The sequence below is a fragment of the Macrosteles quadrilineatus genome, unplaced genomic scaffold, assembly GCF_028750875.1.
Source record: "Macrosteles quadrilineatus isolate MER2022 unplaced genomic scaffold, UCM_ALF_1.0 Scaffold_3__2_contigs__length_128488019, whole genome shotgun sequence".
NCBI lineage: Eukaryota > Metazoa > Arthropoda > Insecta > Hemiptera > Cicadellidae > Macrosteles > Macrosteles quadrilineatus.
In genome coordinates, this window is record NW_026542596.1 from 10,174,783 (window position 1) to 10,194,831 (window position 20,049).

At 32.1% G+C, this 20,049-nt stretch overlaps 1 protein-coding gene across 2 annotated transcripts in view; it reads left to right on the forward strand.

Annotated features, from left to right (window-relative positions):
* Positions 1–20,049, forward strand: part of LOC128988612 (protein GDAP2 homolog) — a 75,790-nt gene that overhangs the window by 26,294 nt on the left and 29,447 nt on the right. For both annotated transcript variants that reach the window (XM_054410065.1, XM_054410064.1), the window contains one exon: positions 13,350–13,506. In XM_054410065.1, coding sequence (XP_054266040.1) covers positions 13,350–13,506 — 157 coding nt within the window. The remainder of the gene's footprint in view (positions 1–13,349; positions 13,507–20,049) is intronic.

The following is a 20,049-nucleotide window of genomic DNA, read 5'->3' on the forward strand; positions in this document are numbered from 1 at the left end:
TAGGAAAAAAAATAATTAAGTAAATTGAAGCGTTTTTGTACAGTTAGAGGTAGCCTAATGGAGAAAATTTTAAAAGTATACTTTTAAAATTCCCATGTTTTTCTTATGGAGAAAGAGTAAACTGTTGTAGTCTACTTGTTTATAGTTTTTTTGCTAATAAATTTGACGGATCTATTTATATTTATTGATCTATATATCTATTTATTTATCAAGAAAACATTTCAGAAAAATGTTTGAATTAATGGTTTCATTTAAGACGAAAAACAAAATTAAAAACATTCTTGGAAATCCAAAAAGTAAATTAGAAAATACAACAAAATCTGGCATTTATCAAATTCAGTGTGACAGTTGTGAGATGAAGTATGTTGGACAAACAAAAAGAAATGTAAAAACTAGATTTAAAGAACACACTTTTTACATAACACACAACAGACCTGAAAAATCTGCAATAGCAAAACATTATTTAGAAACGGACCACTTAATATCAATCAAAAATACTAAATTACTAACAAAATATAACAAAATCCAATGAACTAAATGCATGGGAATCATTATTTATAAATAAAATTGACAATTTAGTAAATAATGATAATGGTCCAATTCAAAATGTAACGTTACTAAATTCTAAATTTACAAAGTTGTAAGTGTTAACTCTACTTTGTTTTTTTCATTTTTCATACATATATAATTTCTTTTTGAATTTTAGCTAAATGTACTTAACAGAAGGATTTTTATTTTTAACTACCCATATGTTACATTCTTTAAAATTTATCGTTGTACTTTTTATACATAAACATAACCTTCAGTTTTGTGATGTGTCTGATGATGCCCATAGCTGGTAGAAGGCCTCATAAAATTAAAAATTCTTAAAATATTGGTGAAGTTTTTATTTCAAATGTATAGATCTATTTATTTTAAACCATACAACAAAATTATACAAAAAAGTTTTACTTCCCGGTTGCTGCAAACCTAAGTACTTTTTAAACAAATGGAAATTTCCTTAGTCTGCAGTTGTGCTGCGGCAAGGATAATTTTAATTAGAATGATGGTTGGTGAACATAATTTTTTAGTTAATTTCTTGTGACGAATTATGTAGACCAAACTATGGTACACTAGACCAACCCTTAAAGTGTATTAACCAACCCTAACGGGACCAGAGCTGTCGGTTAAAACGAGCAATCCCTAAAAACTTATAAAAATGAAGTGCTATTCATTTGAATTATATAATCATTATTCTTAATGGTGCGCTCTACCTCCGCTGGGATTTCTCAGTACGATATTGCTGTTCCTATACCATTGCATTGAACAGCGCCATGAAGAGCGCTTGCAATCCTTTTGATTCTGGGTGATAACATCATTATTATTAAACCTTTTAGTAAACTAACTGCAGATGCTTGTTTTTAGTAGTCTACTATAGTACGTCCGTTTGGCTATGGTACCCAGCAGATTAGGAATCTTCTCGAAACTTGACTCACCGCTCGGCACACAGCTAGTAAATATTATAACAATAACACCCTCGTGATAAAATAGCAATAGTATAGTTATAGTGTTCTTTTGATAGTTTTAATCTTCAACCGAATTCTGCTGGCCAACCAATGAACAGTATTTGGAAACTGTGAAGGCGAAATAAAGCTAAGCTCAAGATTAACTAAGTAATCTTTAATCTTTGGTGATCAAGATCCCTCTCAACTATGAAAAATAAGGAGCAGATAAAAAAATACCCCCGCCACAGCAAACCTGCCGTCTTAGCGAATTTCCATTTGCCTGAAATGATTTTCAATTAATCTATTTAAATAACATAAGGTTTAACGAGTACCTCGGTTTGCTGCTACAAGGAAACTAATACAGTGTGTTTTAAGTAAAATAATTACATCTTAGGATAAAATCAATAAATTTGCCAAGTTTGTTCAAAATATATCCATAAACAAGCAAACTACAAAAATTTTACAATATCTATACTATTATATAAAAATCTAATGGTGTCCTTCTGTATGTGTATTACTAATAGGTGCAAAAACTACTGAACTAACTGGGCTTAAATTTTACAAAAATATAGTTACCATACCAAGGACCATTATAGGACTATTCACATTTCGATACTGACCGTAGGCTTTGCCCCTTTGGTTTTAAAAGTTCTTAGGTGAACATTTTAAAAGTAAATATTGATTGGTCTCCATGGCTGTGATGAGAACACTAACAATGTTTGTTTACATTTGCTTTGACATTTAAATATAAACAAGAAGAACTGCTAAACTGCATATTTCACAATTTCAGACAGTTGATACAAAGAAATAATATTTTCCATAAATATGAGGTAGGTTTATTTTGATCTAACATTTTATCATGGATTATTTATTCTAAAACTATGTCAATGAATATAGAAAAAAAAAGATTTTATAACCGTTGCTGTATCAACTCCGGCTCTGCTTTGGATTTTTTAAAGCGTCTTAAGTTAATAATCTTAAGTGAAAATAATATTATTGATATGTTTTCATGGAAACAGTATGAAAATTACAATGTATAGATGTTTTGTATGAATTTGGAGGCTACTTTAAATAAATTCAAACTGCTTCACATGTGTTAGATTAACTATAATTTGCACATCACATTGTTTTTTATATGTATATTTAGGTAAATTAAGTTATTGTGTTTTGCTAAACCTATGCTTAAATTAAACTAAGGAATACCATCAATAACTAAATTGTCTTTGATTTTTGTTTTCTAAAATCTATAATACAAAATACTCTTATTTTATCTTAACATAGCTTTCAGTTCAAATTTTACTTTATTTGATAAATTTATTGTTTGTGTTTTGCCACACCACTGATTAAATTAAACCAAGGAAAATATCATAAAACTAAGCAGTACACAGTGTTCTTTTGTTTCTAAAATCAATGAAATATCTGTTACTATGTTTTCCTAATGGTAAGTGTGAAAATGTAAAGGCAATGGACGATGGAACTGATTAAAAGAACTGGTTTGTATATTAAGTTGTTTGTTGATATTTTTGTATAGTAGAATCAGAGATGCAATGAAACATATTCCGTATTTGCTATTACATTTTTTAGTCCTTGATGCTTTGATAATCATATTAGTTTTGTCTGCTGTCTTTAATGCTAAATTATTTGTTTGAAATTGAAGGTAAATCTGGAAAATCATGTTCAAGTTTTACTCGAAGATTTGGTCAGTTTTTCTCATATCAGCCTCCACAAGATTTAAAATTAATCAAAACCAAAATGGTGGTATCCACTACTTACCAGATTTAAAAATCATAACTTGAACGTTTCTATTAAGGCTATAAAAGTTGAATTTTTGTTTCTAAAAGCGTTGGCGGATCTGTAACTATTATATGCAAGAGATAATGATTAAAATGTTTCTATTTTGTGTCCTCTTCCCGTTGCAAAGCACGGGTACAACAGCTAGTTCTCCATAAAAATAACATGGGAATTTTAAAATTATAATTTTTTGAGTTTTCTCCGTAACCAAAAATTGTACAAAACACTTTGATATACTGAATTATTTGTTTGTTTTTACTCTTTAAGAACGGCTAGAGAGATATTGGGAAATTTTATGTTTTAAGGGTCAAAAATGAGAAAAACCTGTGTACACAAATGTGCAAAAATGTGTTACACTTTGTTTTAAAGGTTAACATAAAGTTATCAGCAAGAATAGGGAGTAGTGACTATATGATTCATTCGATGAATCATTTATTGGGTCATTGCTCCTATAAGACAGTATGTAGGCTGCTTGCTTGTTTAAAGGTTAATTGCGGACATTTTCTATCATAATGGTAAGAATAAATACCCCCAGCAGCAAACCTGCAGACTAAGTGAATTTCTATATGCCTGATTGGATTTACACAAAACGTCTCCTTAAAAATATCACATTTTTTTCCTTATTTAAATAGAATTAGTTTAACTTAAGTACTTAAGTTTGCTGCAACAGGGAGGGTAAAAGTGTTTTTTTTTTGTTTTTTTTTTTTGTAAAATGTTAATAGCTTAGTAAGAAATAATCCATTTCCCAAATTTGATCGAAATATGTTCATAAACAAGCAAACTACAACAGTTGACTTATTCTCCATAAGAATAATAACATGGGAAATTTTAAATTAAAATATTTTTGGAATTGACTCCGTAACCACTAGGTGCATAATAATGCTTCAATATACTAAATTATTTGTTTTGTTATGAATTTGAACGGATGGTGTTTTTGGCCTCTAGGGACCTCAAAACGAAAAAGTTAATCGATCCCGGGTCCAGGTCTTACCTTGAGTATATGGTAATAGCTTATTCCCTATATGGGAAATTCGCTAAAAACAATACACAAAGTTTCGGGATCTGGAATTTGATCTCGTTCTTAGCAGCATATAATTGACTGCTACTTTTTGTAGTGTATTCCAACCTAGGTTGGGTTTTGGTGTATTGTTAGTTGTTATGTGAAGTTTTTTCACGTTTTTTCAGAACAAATATTTAGATAATGTTTTTTTTATTTGACTAACTTATACTAGTTAATTTAAAATAACTAAATCAGTAAACTTTTTTTGGACTAGTCAATAAACTTATAAAATAGTTTTATTTGAAAAGTAAATCTTATTACTTAGAGCATATAGTGGTTGAGTGGTTATCTTCTTCATATATTATAATATAGCACAATGTGTTAAGGACTTGCCAATATCTGTGTGCCAATGTTGTTATTTGAGACTTGCTAATTTGTCTGGTTATCAGTTACATTCCCAGCTGTTAGTTAACTTCATGGCCAGATAATTGAAGTTACACCGGTGTTACTCACTGTTGATTCATATGCCTTTCGAGTGTGCACTTCGCACTTGTGGTGTTAAATTATCGGTTTTAATTTTATGCCCATTGAATTGATCTAATATATTTTTAACATTGAATCTTGTCTTTTAAGTTTGGTAATATTTGAATGTTGGTTTTTGTGACTATCCTATTCTTTGTAAGTATTATCTAATATTCATAATTTACATTAGTCATGCTACGATTTAAGTGGCTGGAGAGAGAGTTGAGTTAGGGTAGCAAAAAGTCTGTAATATTATTTTTCATTACTAAGGTGTAAATTGACTTTTTCCTCTTTTCGGCGAAGGTTGGAAAATGAGGATGGGTTGAGTTGTTTTTTTGACCAAGTGATATATTGCAACATTATTCAACAAACCAATTTAGAAAACGAAAATACTATTCATCCAGATCTATCCAGTAAAGATAACCTCTCAAAATAACTGACTTCCAAGCTTAGTCGTTAAAATAGAACCTTTGTCGAAATGAGTCTTTTAAGGCTTTAGTGATCAAGTAATCTATTTTAGGACTTACAAACATGTCTTACCCAAACCCTTAAATGATTGTTAAGTTTTAATGTCTAACAAAATAAACAATCAAACGGTGATATTTGATGTATACATCTGGCAGTATGTTGGGCTGTCAGAACTTTGGCATGTTCCCATTATCAAGCATTGTATTGTTTAAACGGAGGTAAGATAAGATTGACATGACATAAACCGAGTTATTCACTCGCACTATCTTGTATAGTGAGAGCTTCATCGCAGAGCTGACTAAACAGTGTTTTATAACTCCCTGGCCTTCTTAGTGCTCTTGCCTTAGTTGACGAGCATCTCTAAATAGTGTTGATTTTTCCCTGTAGCCCTGGAGTATTGTTGATGCTGAAATATTGTAAGTGCAGTTGAATATTCTTTAGCCTTTTTTTATTTGTAGTGTGTTCAAGGAAATTGTGTTGTATGTTACATGGTAATTTAGGAGCCAACAAATTAATAGGCAGAAAAAAACTAATTTGTGTTCAATCAAAACATAAAGATTTATTTTCCATAACTTGTTTGTTTTGTTTGCTGTTAGTAACGTTGTTTCTTTGTGTAAATGAAGTGTGTCTACTTGTGCTACAAAAATTTTAATTTTATAAAGCATGCTCAAGAAAATTTTATTGAAGATTAAGTAGTAATTTAGAGTTGACAAACAGTTATTTGTCAGGCAAACATTAGACAGGCATATAATTGTTGGATCAGACTTCAACATAGATTTATTAAAGAAAGGCAATAAATATCATAGATTCATTAATGAAATAGAAAGTTTTAACCTGAGAACAAATATAACAGAGCCTACCAGGATTACAGAGACCTTGAGCACATGCATAGACAATTTCCTCGCAAATTTTAGACCACTACATGCTCCAACAGTTAAACCACATATTTCTGATCACCGTGCCATTTCCATTTAAATAAATGTCAATTCAGATAATTTTAATAAACACAATTCAATTCAAAACACGATAGAAAAGAGAAGCATAACCACAGAAAATCTCAGAGAATTAATTTTTAGAATAAAATAAAAAATATATGAAGACTGGAACTCTGTGTACTTGGCAAATGATATTAATGAGATTTATAATAGCTTTAGGGAAACATTAAAGTATCACTTTGACATTAGCTGTCCATTAGTTAAAAATAAAATAAAAACAGGTAATATGAAAAGGTCCAAGTGGAGGACATTAGTGGGTTTCCCCTCGAAAACTGCAAAGCAGCTAAAGTAAAACTCTTCTTTAAAAAAGCGGACTGAACCGATCCAGGGAACTATGATCCAAGCTCGCTTCTTCTGTCAGTCTCAAAATTAATCGAAAAAGTTGTTTCAGAACAACTCACTGAATTCATTGAAGTAAACAATATTGTCTGTAATAGACAATATGGATTCATATTTATTTGTTTATTTTAAGTAGGCACATTGGAAGTAAATGTGTAGGTATGAATGTAATCATGAAACTTGTTTGATAAAATATCTAAACAATCCTCCTTTTGTAAATATCCTCAAAAAAGACTTGTAGAATATTGATAAGTTTTTAGTTTCTTACACTTTTCTCAATTATTCTGATTTAGTTTTGTCATTAACTATTGGGTTGTAGTAGTAGTCCATACAGACTATAGACCATGCATGGTCTATTGTGCTTGTATCAATACTCAGTAATGAAAAGTTTTGTCTTTTACTCTTCTTTATGTTTTCCTGCACACATTTTTATTGTTGCTCTAGTATCATACAGTGAAAAATGTGGGCTGATCTATCGGGTTCATTCAACTCTATATTAGCAGGTCAAGAATTATGTGGGCCTCGTAACAAAGCTGTTTTTGCTGAGTCATTTGCCCTAATTGCAGTTTAAATAAATCTATAGCCTGCAATTAAACTTCACAACACTTGAATGCCAACTCATTTTATATGAAGTTAAATGTTGCTTCAGTTCTTAGGCTATAATGACCTCAAAGATGATTTTTACTTTTTCCCCTAGGTATAGTATATGGAGAAAGTATTTTTTTCGTCAAAATTTTTGAGTTTGAGTTTTGAGTGGATATATCCGTTTCGGGTCACTTTTTCCCCCTATACATAGTATATGGAGAAAGTATTGGTTTTGTCAAAATTTTCGAGTTTGATTTTTGAGTAGATATATCCGTTTTGGGTCCCCCTGAACCCAAAAAAGTGGTTTTCAAAAAGATGTCTGTGTGTGTGTGCGTGTGTGTGGATGCCTACAGAGCTACAGACCACACCTGTCGCCCGATTTTGATGAAATTTTGTACGTATGTAGTATAATCCATTATATCTCTTGGCGGTTTTTCATTTTTTCAAAATTTTTATTTTTAATGTTGATTTTACCATAAAAACCCATAAAATAACGGAAAAATCAGATTTTCTCAAAAACGGCCTGAACGATTTTGATAAATATTTAGTATGTTACAGTCCTTTAAATTTTGAACAATGGTAAAAATTTCATTTCAGTAAAAATTAAGGTTTCAAAGTTATTTTTAAATGTCATTTTCCCATAAAAACAAAAAATTTAATTTTAGAAAAAAGGCCGGTTTTGATTAAAATTAGTATGTTATGGTCTTTAAAATTTTTAAGAAAATGATACAGATCCCATTTCCGTAAGAGGTACCGTTCAAAATAAATTATGTTATTTCCCATAAAAACCCCATAAAACAACAAAATATGAGATTTAGGAAAAATGCCGGGTTTTATTAAAATTAATGTGTTATTGTCCTTAAAATTCTAAACAGAAATAGTGCAACCCCCCATTGCTGTAACACTTACAGCTCAAAAGTTATTGCAACTTTTGTGATTTATCCCTATAGAATATCATAGTTACTCCCACCCACAGCTTACCCATGATAGAGGTTGTTTACAACCTTATGGGAGAAAGTATGTGTCAGGTTGCTGATACCGTTTATTTACTTAAAGAAGCTCTAAAATATAGGCATATTTATTTATTTATAATTTTGACCTCTTTTGCATTAATTACTTTTACTACAAAATATTTTATACCAATATGTTTATTATTCTATGCTATTATAAAAAGTTGAAATTCAACTGTTTCCTCCACATCCACTTAAACAAGTTTGTCTTTTCATCTATAAAAAAACTAATATTCTATGTAAAATTTGCACATATAGTTTATGTAAACTGCTACAGCTAACAGACGGCTGGCACTTACCTGTTTGTTTACCTCTAACTGATCTCCGCTGACTGGAGGGAGTGGACCACCAGGAAGTGAGTCATAACCTTGAACCTCCCACTTGTGATAGGTCCACTCCAGGGATCAGTCAGTCTCAGTCTAGTGTTGTTGTCTATGAGTGTTGGTCCCATGTCCCACGGTGTGTATCAGTTATGGTGCTTGTTTGATAATTGTTAGTGTATTTATTTTTGTATCTTAATATTTCCGTTGCCTTTTGAGTGTTGTTCAATGGTTACAAAAGCAGTTGTGAGATCGATTGAGTATTTTTCACATATCCGTAGAAAATGGTCTTTTGAGCCGGATAAATTGGATGGAATGGATTTTATTATTTAAAGTTTTTTTTTTCATTGGATTCACTCCAGTGCCAGTGTATGTCTAGTTTAGGCGTGTGTGTACGTTATGAGTCCTACGTTTTATGGTTTGAAGGGGTATTGTTAACTGTTAATATTTATAACCATGATTTTTTTTGTTTGGATATTTGTCATATAGTTTGATTGGCATATATTTGTATGAATTGGATATCTTTCGATTTTTGTACATATTCATACTAAAATCGTTATGGGATTGATTATTTTTTCATGTTTTTGGGTGTTTAGAAATTGGCCCTTGCATAACTGGAATAGGTTTAAGCGAATTTCCCTATAGGGAAGTAGCTATTACCGTAGGTGGCACGGTTAGTCCTGGAGCCGGGATCGATATACTTTTTCATTTTGATGTCCCTACGGGCCAAAAACACTTTTCGTTCAAATTGCCTAACTAATAATATATCGTTAGTTTTCTTAAAAAAAAGTTTAGTGAAAAGGATTTTTATCAAAAATTGTTTGTGGTAATGAAAAAAATAATGAAGTTACTTTTGTTTTTTAGTTTTTACAGTACTTTTGCTCCCTACGAATCTTTTTTGTAAAAATTTATTTTAAACCTCAGTTGTTATTTAATTTTTGCTCAGCCCTGGATATCACTTTTATTTTGGAAATGTAAATCAATTTTGCCTTATTAAAGATACTTCAAAGCCTTTCAGACATTTTGTATTGAGTCATGCAAGTTTTAGTCAGCAAAACCTTGAAAACATCTGCAGTAATGTTTGCCCACATTCGATGCTTGTTTGTCTTCTCTTCTCCATCTCTTTGTATGATTTTCAAAGTATTCAAACTAGTTTTGAAAACATTTACATTCCAAGAATTAGATGTGCAAAGACTTCAATACATTGAATCATTTTTATTTGATACACAAATAAACTCATCTATATTTTTAATACGCTAGGCATCTTTTGTCATAATTGTTTTGGAGCGGTGGTGCTACCAATCACCGTGTCCAAGGTGTCGTTAGAAAGGTCTTAGCATGTAGTTTTGCCGTCAAATAAAAAAACTCTGGAATTCCATCAGGGCTCTGCCCCAGTGGCCTTCAAAGTTCCCATGTTATTCTTAGGGAGAAAATGTTTGTTTACATTTGAACGGATGAATACTTTGAAATTGACACTAGAAGGCCTAATTTATTTGTTTTATGAATATTTTATGAGCTACACCTTATACCGTACAAAGCTGTGTAACATTCAAAAGCAATTCTCTTAGATTTATATTGAAAATTGTAAGCAAAGCAATGCTGTCTTTCATTAAACTGTAGAGGTTTGTAATTTTAAAAAAATTAAACCTCACATAGGTCTATACGAGTGTCAACCTTTATAAACCATGTGTTTGAACCACCACTTGTGACCTTATCAGGATTTGTCATAGTTAGTTATCAACTCCATTAATGTGTATCTTCATCCATTACGAAGCTGATAAGAATGCAATATTAGGTTTGGTAATAGTAAGAACAAAAGAAAGAGAGGAAAGAATAAACACTTTCATGCTCCCTTTAAAGGATGTATACCATTTAATTTGTGAGAGGCTACCGGAACCTAAAAAAAATACTTATCCATAATATTGATTTTTTTGAATATTTCTATTGGGAATGGATTTTTTTACGCCCAAAACTTTTCAGGCCTATGCCCACATACACAGTTATATGTACCAATAATTATTTACCAACCATGATTTTGTATGTTGCAATAGAGCCCCTATTGTAACCCATTTGCCCTTGACCTTGGGGACTGTATGTTAGGTACTCATTGTGTCTTACTACAATAACTAAAGTGGAAAGTAATCACTTGTATCTAGCCTGAGAATGTCAGAACCGAACACAATAACTTTGGCCAAACGGTCTTCCCTATGTTGTTCTGTGAACTTGATTACTAGATAGTTATCGTGGTGTTACTGGTTTTACATGAAGCTTGAATGTTCCAGTTTTTAGAGTAGAACTTCTATTTCAGTAGTCGGGTTCAAATCACTGATGGTTTTGGTTAGTGTGTGACATGGTTGTATTGACTTATCTTAATCTGAAGGTTTGGAAAAAAGGAAACGTCTCTTTATATAACAAAATTTTCTTTATTGGAGAAATCCATCTACTAAAAACTATTTAGTTATATTGTTTTAAAAGATCAGCTTATTGTTCTGTTTTGTGATAGTGATGTTTTTGTCTTAATGTTAAAAGATTGTTAGGACAGATCAAAGTTGAATCATAGAGCTTAGGATTTTGAGTGTGAGCTATTATTTTTCCCCAATAAAGTTTGGTAAAGAGTTTATACCAATATGATGTAATAAATAATGTGTTTTGTTTATCTTTTTTAACTTGTTGTTTGCTTTAATTTTGTATTTTTATCTTAAAAAGCAAGCGTTATCTGTTTATTTTGATAAACTAATAAAGAACTCATGTATTGACCTACTTTTGTAGTATTTCATACACCAAGTACCGATTGTTTTACCCTTATGTTTTGGTAACATACTGTAATGAGGTTGATGTCACTGTTTGTTGTCTTGCTCAATACAGAATGATGTCGGACTCATAACTACTTCGAGTTATGCAAATTAATTATATCGTAATGTTCTCTGTTTCAATAGAAATACAGTACTAGTAGATTTAAATTTGTACAATGGAAAGTAATTGTTTGTTTTTCCCTCCAAACAGCAAGTCTAACCATTATTAGTGATGTAGATTTTACAGAAGCAGTTGAGACGTCTGCTACATATATTGTCTGTACCCATATAATACTCTTAAAATATATTAGTAATAAATTTAACTATATTACTTCATCTATGGCGGTAGTGCTACCGATCACCATGTCCAAGGTGTCATTAAAAAGGTCTTAGTATGTAGTTTTGCAATTAAACAAAAAAACTTTGGAATTCCATCAAGGCTCTGCCCCAGTGGCCTTCAAAGTTCCCATGTTATTCTTAGGGAGAAAATGTTTGTTTACATTTGAACGGATGAATACTTTGAAATTGACACTAATATTTGAAACAGATGGTCATACCAAAATTGGATACATGTGCTATAAGGATTTATTAGATTAGTTGAAAAGATTGACGTTTCATTTTTTTAAACCAGTTTTTATTTGCACAAAATCAAAACATAACCAAAAAATTGTTCGACATAATGGAGACTATAAGTCATCAGAAATTATGACTGTTATTTGTTTTAAAATAACGCCTTTAATACTTAGCAATTGCTCAAATTCGAGCAACATGTACACTAGTTATGTTGGTTTACTGAGAGATATGGTTCAAAATAAGATGACTTGAGTAATTTGTAAAATAATAATAATCTTTTGTGTGTTATATGATTCACAGTAGGCTTTCTGAACTCACTCTCTATTAACTGCCCTTAGGGTCTCTGAGAGTGCAAAAATATTGCTTGGTTTATCCACATCGAGTTTTAAAACTGGTTATAACAGAGTTTTTCTATAAATCTAGACTTGCATTCCCATCCTTATTGCAGTAATGTATACTGTAGTGTAATCATGTCCATGGAGGTACAGTTGTGTCTGTAAAACGGTAAAGCAGAAAAATCATTGACTTTAGTACTCTACATGTTTATATTGTCACCTTTTTAACTGACCTTTTACTTTCTCCCCCTATACCGTATATGGAGAAAGTATTATTTTCGTCAAAATTTTTGAGTTTGAGTTTTGAGTGGATATATTCATTTTGGCCCCCCCTGGACCCAAAAAAGTGGTTTTCGAAGTGATGTCTGTGTGTGTGTGTCTGGATGTGTACAGAGCTAGGGACTACACCTGTGGTCCGATTTCGATGAAATTTGGTATGTAGGTTCTAATCCATGGTATCTCCAGGCGTATTTTCATTTTTTTGAAATTTTGATTTTTAATGGAGATTTTCCCATAAAAACCCATAAAAAACGGAAAAATCGGATATTCTCAAAAATGGCCCGAACGATTTTGATATAAATTTAGTATGTTGTAGCCCTTTAAATTCTGAACAAAATGGTACAAATCCCATTTCTGTAAAAATTACGGTTCAAAAGTTATTATAAATTATGTTATTTTACCATAAAAAACCCATAAAATAACGAAAAATAGGATTATCGAAAAAAAATCCGGTCTTGGTTTAACATAGTATGTTATGGTCCTTACAATTTTGATATTTGTTTTTCATTTTTTAGAAATTTTGATTTTTTTATAGGGATTTTCCCATAAAACCCCATAATATAACGGAAAAATCGGATTTTCCAAAAAATGACCCTAAAGATTTTGATACAAATTTAGTGTGTTATAGTTCTTGAACAAAATAGTACAAATCCCATTTCCGTATATTTACTCTCACCGCTTACACATGATAAAGGTTGTTGACAAATGTTGACAAACTCATGGGAGAAAGTAGGTGTCAGAATGCTGATACCGTTTATTTGCTATTTGACTATTCCATGATGGTTGGGTAAGAGAGAGTGTACTGCCTAGTCATTAATGTTAATGATTGTAGTTATAATGTCATGGTTTTTCACAGAAGAGGAGTCGTCAGTAATAGACTTGACGAGCCAGCTGGAGACAGACTCAGTGTTCAGTCAGATGCAGGGTGACCTGGACCAACAGAGACTGCTGGGAGAGCGGCCCATTCCCTCCGTCGACCCCTTCCTGGTCAGGGAGATACACAACAAGGAGAGGTGAGTCCTATACGTTGCAATCAATCATCCTGTGTCTGCTGAGTCTTGATATTAGACAAAAAACTTTCAAACTGAAATAATTTTACTAATATTAGTAAGTTACCTTGTCTTAACACTTCCTTAGCCACTAGATTTTACTATCAGGTGACACGCCAAAACATTTTCTTATCCTCCAAGTGGGTGTTGTTATTTATATTAAAAACTAGGAAAAGGATGGACGAGATTGGATTTTTAGTTCGAGACGAGACGAGACGAGATTTTTTATTTCTCATAAAATTTCGAGACGAGATCGAGACGGGATTTCCCTTCTCATACACAACGGGAAATGCACGTTCAACATTTTTACCTGATTTTGTAACATTGTTAGATGACTGTTTAAATACAAAAATAATGATAATAGGCAAGAATATTTACAATCTTTTATTAAAAAACATCAGCATAACATTTTTTTATTAATCACGCCTAACTTATTAAAAATGCCTACGATTAGGAAACATAGTTATATCAGATAGGATAGAGTTCAACTTATCCTAAAATAAAATAAATCATAAAATAAAAGCAATGTTAATTTTTTTTAAATAATTACTTGTTTTGACTTTTTATAGTAATAAAACATTCCTCACACTGCTTACACTTAACAAAACTTCTCAAATGTTATTAAAGTAATATTTACATTTAAAGAATTAATTAAATAAGAACGCCTTCGCAAAGGAAACGCAACTACAACACGCTCCTGTATTGCGGGTATTGCATTGACTATCTGCAGGCGTTTTTTATTTTTTATTTTTTTTTATTCTTGTCTCGATAAAAATCTCAGCCAAAAAGAAATCTTGTCTCGTGTAACGAGATTTAAAATTTCCTGAAAATTTCCCGAAATTTCGAGACTTGACCATCCCTATAAAAACATATCACTAAACATTAGAAGTACAAACAACTCTACTTAAAACCTGATTAAAATGGGGTAGGCTTACCACACATGACAAGATGAAGTGAAGAGCAAGTATTTAGTCATTTATAATTCTGAACTCGTGGGGAGAAACAGCCATGACAGGTATTGCACAGATACACAGACAACGATAGACAGTGGTACCGGCATACGGGACAGCTGATACTAAACTAATGACGTGTCTAGGATGACTAGTGAACTTATTGGAAAGTACTAAGACTTAGGAGGGGTGTTGAATGAATCATGTGATATCCTTGTTACCAAGATCAGCTAATTGTTTAGTTAGAATCAATTACAAATAGTCCAATGCCCCAATACTCAACAACAATGTACAACTGGGTCCAGAACCATCAAAATGCTACTTACTTTGGTCGGGATTGAACTGGCGATTACTTGTTGAATATTATTACCAATCAGGCTTAGCAAAGTAATTGTTCATGCCTAACATCACCATTCCACGGATGAAATTTAACCCGAATTCCTGTTCAAAGTAGCATTAATGGTAAAGTCTAGAAACATGCTCAATGCCAGCCATTTTTTCCATATGGTCAAGCCAGGTGAGGATTTATATGTAGCCTGAAGAATTGTTGCTTGCTGAATGATTTTGGAGAAACTGATATATCCAATCTTCTGTTTGATGGTGGGTAACATTCTAGAAAGCCATGTCTGTTTTTATTAGCGAATTTCCCTATAGGGAAGTAGCTATTACCGTAGGTCTCATAGTAAGACCTAAGCCCGGGACCGATTTACTTTTTCATTTTGATGTCCCCAGAGGCCAAAAACACCATTTGTTCAAATTTTTATATATATATAGGCCCTATATGTGTCCATCCGCACGATAACTTGAGTAATTTTTTTCCGATTTTGATAAAATTTGGTTTGAAGGTGTAAGGCGGGATAAACTTGAATGAGTTGCGAACCAGCATGATCGGACTATGGGAACGGGGGTTTATGGGGGGTTTTATAGGGTAAAAATAGGTTTTTCCCATTTTTGACCCTAAAAAAACAAAATTTCACAATTTCCTTTCAAACATTTTGTAGAGCTTAAAAAACAAATAATTTAGTATATTGAAGCGTTACTATGCGCCTAATTGTTACGGAGAAAATTCAAAAAACTTGTAATTTTAAAATTCCCATGTTATTCTTATGGAGAATAAGTCAACTGTTGTAGTTTGCTTGTTTATGAACATATTTTGATAGATTTTGGATTATACTTTTATTTCTTACTAAACTATTTTCATTTTATTAAAAAAATCTTTTTTACCCTCCCTATTGCAGCAAACCTAAGTACTCGTTAAACTAATCTATAATATTAAAACGAAACAGTGTTTTTTTATTTCACGATTCTGAATCAACCACTCGACGGATTTTCATGATTTTTGTGTTGAAAGAAAGATAATTTTAAGAACTAGGGAATGTCGAAGCCATAATTTTAGTTTAGGGTCCCAGTTTTTTATAAATTAAGTTTTAATTTTTAAAAAGTCTAGCAGCCGACGCTAAGATTCTAAACTAGCTTTTGGCATAAAATAATTTGCTTAACATAACAGCTGTAAACATTCAGCTTTTGTGTCACAAATTCAGCATTTGGATAAATATGTAAAGACATACTTAGGGTTGACTTATTTATACTATGTGTAATGCTAATCATTATTACATTCCATTCTTCTGTAAGAGGATGACAGATTAATTAAATATACATAGTAAAATACTACGATGTTCAAATTATTTTTTAAAGCAATCTTTGTAATCTTCGATTTGTTTTAGAGAAATATAATTTGTTTTAACTAACAGCTGGTTAAATATAAACTACTAGCTGGCCCGACAGACGTCGTCCTGTCCTATGCTTTTATGTCAAATGCTTGTTCATTTTCAAGATCCTGGTTGAAGTTCGTTCGCTGTGCTCACTTGCCTTCAGGTTGAAGTTCGTTCGCTACGCTCACTCACCTTTTGGTTGCAAATTAGCTGTTGTCATAAATTTAAAAAATATAATTGTGCTGCACCCTGTTGGTAAACTTATTAACTTTTAATGCTATTGAACATCACAGAATCAAATTGCTTAGTTAAACCAGCTGTTAATTTTCTTTAATTCCATTAAAATATGAGTACTCATAAGGTTAACATGGGAAACTCCAGAGCCACTGGGGCGGACTAGTGTTGGGATATCGAAAGAAAATATCGATATTTATATCGACGATAATATCGGAGCCTCAATATCGATATTCCGATAATATCAGACCAAAAATATCGATATATCGGAAAAATATCGTTAAAAATTAATGGAATTGGAATGCTATCGCAATGCATCCCTTTAACAGGAAATTACCTTAACAAACAATAAAAAAAAAAAAAAAATTGAAATGAAACTATTCTAAACTACCTATTCTAACCAACCAATAAAGCTTGCTGTATTATTTCAAAATTTTGTTTGCTAGCCTAAATTATTCCCCATATGCATTTTCTGTAATCAAACGGAATTTTGAAATGGTAACTTAGCCTACAGTAAGTTTGGTTGGTTTTGGTTTTGTTAGGTTGAATAGTTTATTTTCCTAATCCAGATATAGGCTATTATTTTTGCCTAAACAAGGTTAGTTCTTAATTTGTTTTTAAATGCGTTTGAAGATATTAAAACAAAGGAATATATACAGACGGTTTGGTAAAAAAAAATATCGATATGTCATCAAAAGAAATCATTGATATAAAAATGTCCCTTTAGCAGGAAAGTACCTTTGTTAATACTGAACAATATTTATTTAGCCTATCCTTATCGAAGTTGTCAGCTGATATGTTTTAATTTGTTATAATCAATATATCGGATAGAAAAATAAAATATCGATATTCAAAAAGAAATAATCGATAATAATGAATGTTCCCTTTAACAGGAAAGTACCACCATGAACAGTTAGCTGCACACATATGACGTTAAATTGTTTACAATTTATATTTTTTTAGGCTTGTGTACAAAAAAAATACAACAAATGAGAATTTAATGGTTTTGATTGGTTTTCACTGCCGTCACGTCATTTTGGCACTCCACTTCTGCCAACCGTGCCAACTCACTATTCAAATGCAGGCAGAGGCAACCAGATTAAAAATATATTTTTAACTAGATAGGTACATGAAATAGTTTGTGTGTACAAATAAATTTGTTATTAATAATATTTAATAACTGCTAAACAAGTTCAGAAAAGATTAAACTGTATTCATTCTTGCATTATTCTTTGAAAAATTGCTAAAATCAATTCTAACGATAATATCAAAGTAAAATATCGATATCCCGATAATATCGGAAGTCTAATATCGATATAAAAATATCGATATATCGGAACCAAAATATCGATATTTCCGATATATCGGATATCGATACCAAACACTAGGCGGAGCCCTTTTGACGGATCTGCACCAAACTTTACACAAACCATCATTGAATAATGCTTAATAATGCCTGAAAGTTTCATTACAATCTGTCGAGCGGTTTCGGAGTCCATAAAGGACAAACATACAAACAAACATACATTGGATTGTATATATATAGATGGAACTATGAGGTTATTTTATTTACTCTTATTTTGTCATTGTAATAAGTAAGATTAGTAGAACACAGTTTAAAATACTATAGACCAAAATTAATTAAACCACAGTACAAATCGAGGCTCTGTACACGAGTCTTAATAAAAAAGGAGAAATGCAAATTATTTTACTGCTCCACTTATCAAGGAAAGAATAGAAAAATAACAATGTTTACATGTTTTAAATTCTTCATTGTAGCTTTTTGTTTACAATTCATGTTTGTCTGCTTTAACTTTGTTTGGATTAGGCCCGGAAATATTGATGTCATAAAAAAAGATCAAGAATAATCAGGAATCACGAGTGTAGGAGTTTTGCCAACGGGTATCAGGTAGAAAGGGTCCCCATCCATGAATTCCACATACTGCGGAGTTTTGCCAACGGTTGTGGGCTGCGCGAGAGGGGGAGGGGGAGAGAGAGAGATTACACGTGACCGTGAGGATGGCCAAACCAGGCAGGATGCTGACTGTGTTTAAAGTAATGGAGTTATGCACCTCTGACCGTGAAAGGAAATGTGTTGAATTTTTAACCTAACCTAACCTAACCCACTGCGACAAGCGCATAACTGCCAAGCGTAGACAACCCTGACAATCGCTCTCCCTCCCTCCGTCACACTCTTTCTCTCACCACCACCGTTGGCAAATCTCCGCACCAAGAGGTGGTCGAAGACATCCCCCCATCTACCTGACACCCGTTGGCAAAACTCCGGTTCCCAGAAATCACGATTTTAAATTACCACCACAACCTCTGCCGGGTTTTATACGTACAAAGATAAACAGATGGATGACATAGATTGAACACGACGTCAACATTGACCTAGGATACTGTAATTAGACAAACCAGCCTTTTATGAAATCGTGTTCAGTTGTGGTTACGCTTGGGGGTGCCTATATCAGCGCTAATATATATCTATATAAATAATAAATAATATATCTAACTATGAATTATTAATCAACTATGAATATATTGTAGTTTAAATTAACTAATATGGGAAATTATGATGTACATTTATTCAATGAGGGTGGGTAATTATCAAGGATAGAACTGATAATGGTATGGATAATAAACATTGACAATTACGTCATTAGCTTTACTAGCGTGTTTACTTTTTATATTCCTGCTACATGTGACCAAATGAATGTTATTTGAACCAAACAGCTGTTTCAAAACAAACTGTTATTGTTTTTACTTTTCTTTGTTTACACTTATTTATTTAGCAATTAATGCAGTGAAATTTATATAAAGGATAGGTGTGACGATTAGTTTTGATGTTAGGACACCAAAGTTAAATTATGTGTACTGTGAATTTTATTGGATAGTATCGTTTTATTTTAGGTCGTTTCTATTCAGACCTACTGGAAATTGTGTATAGTAGTTGTGTTGTGGGGATAATAATTATGGAAGAGGCAGGTATGCTATGGAAGGTGGTATCGTTGACTAGGTCTACACAACTATACACTTCTCAATTGGAATTGACTATTACTCTCTCTACTGTAGGCTACTTATAATCAGTGTGCGTCTGTGCGAATCGTCTGCCAATCTCACTTCAACGCTTTTCACATCGTAAAAATTGCAGAATTGCTGTTTTATTGTAAAATTATCGGATTTGAAATGCATACCTATCGTATAGGCCTATGATGGAATAAAACATATTTTGTCACACAACATATGTTTACAAGATGATTTTTCACATTCAAACTGCAAGAAACTTTGTCTTTATATGTGTATACTAGCTGATCTGAATTGTACACGGTTTTAACTGACTACTGAATTCCCGTACGTAGGACGGGCTAACACCTCGTTCTATTTAAATAGGAAATAAATGTTCTATTTTTATGGAGGCATTTTAGTGTAAATCCAATAAGGTTAATGGAAATTCGCTTAGTCTGCAGGTTTGCTGCGGCGGGGGTATTAAGAGATTGTCAGAAGGAGTATTACTTAATTTCAATCGCATGACAAAGTAGCTGAACCTTTGTCAGCTAGTCTTCCACCGCCACCAAATACTAAATCTGATCACAAAGTTGGTTGACCTG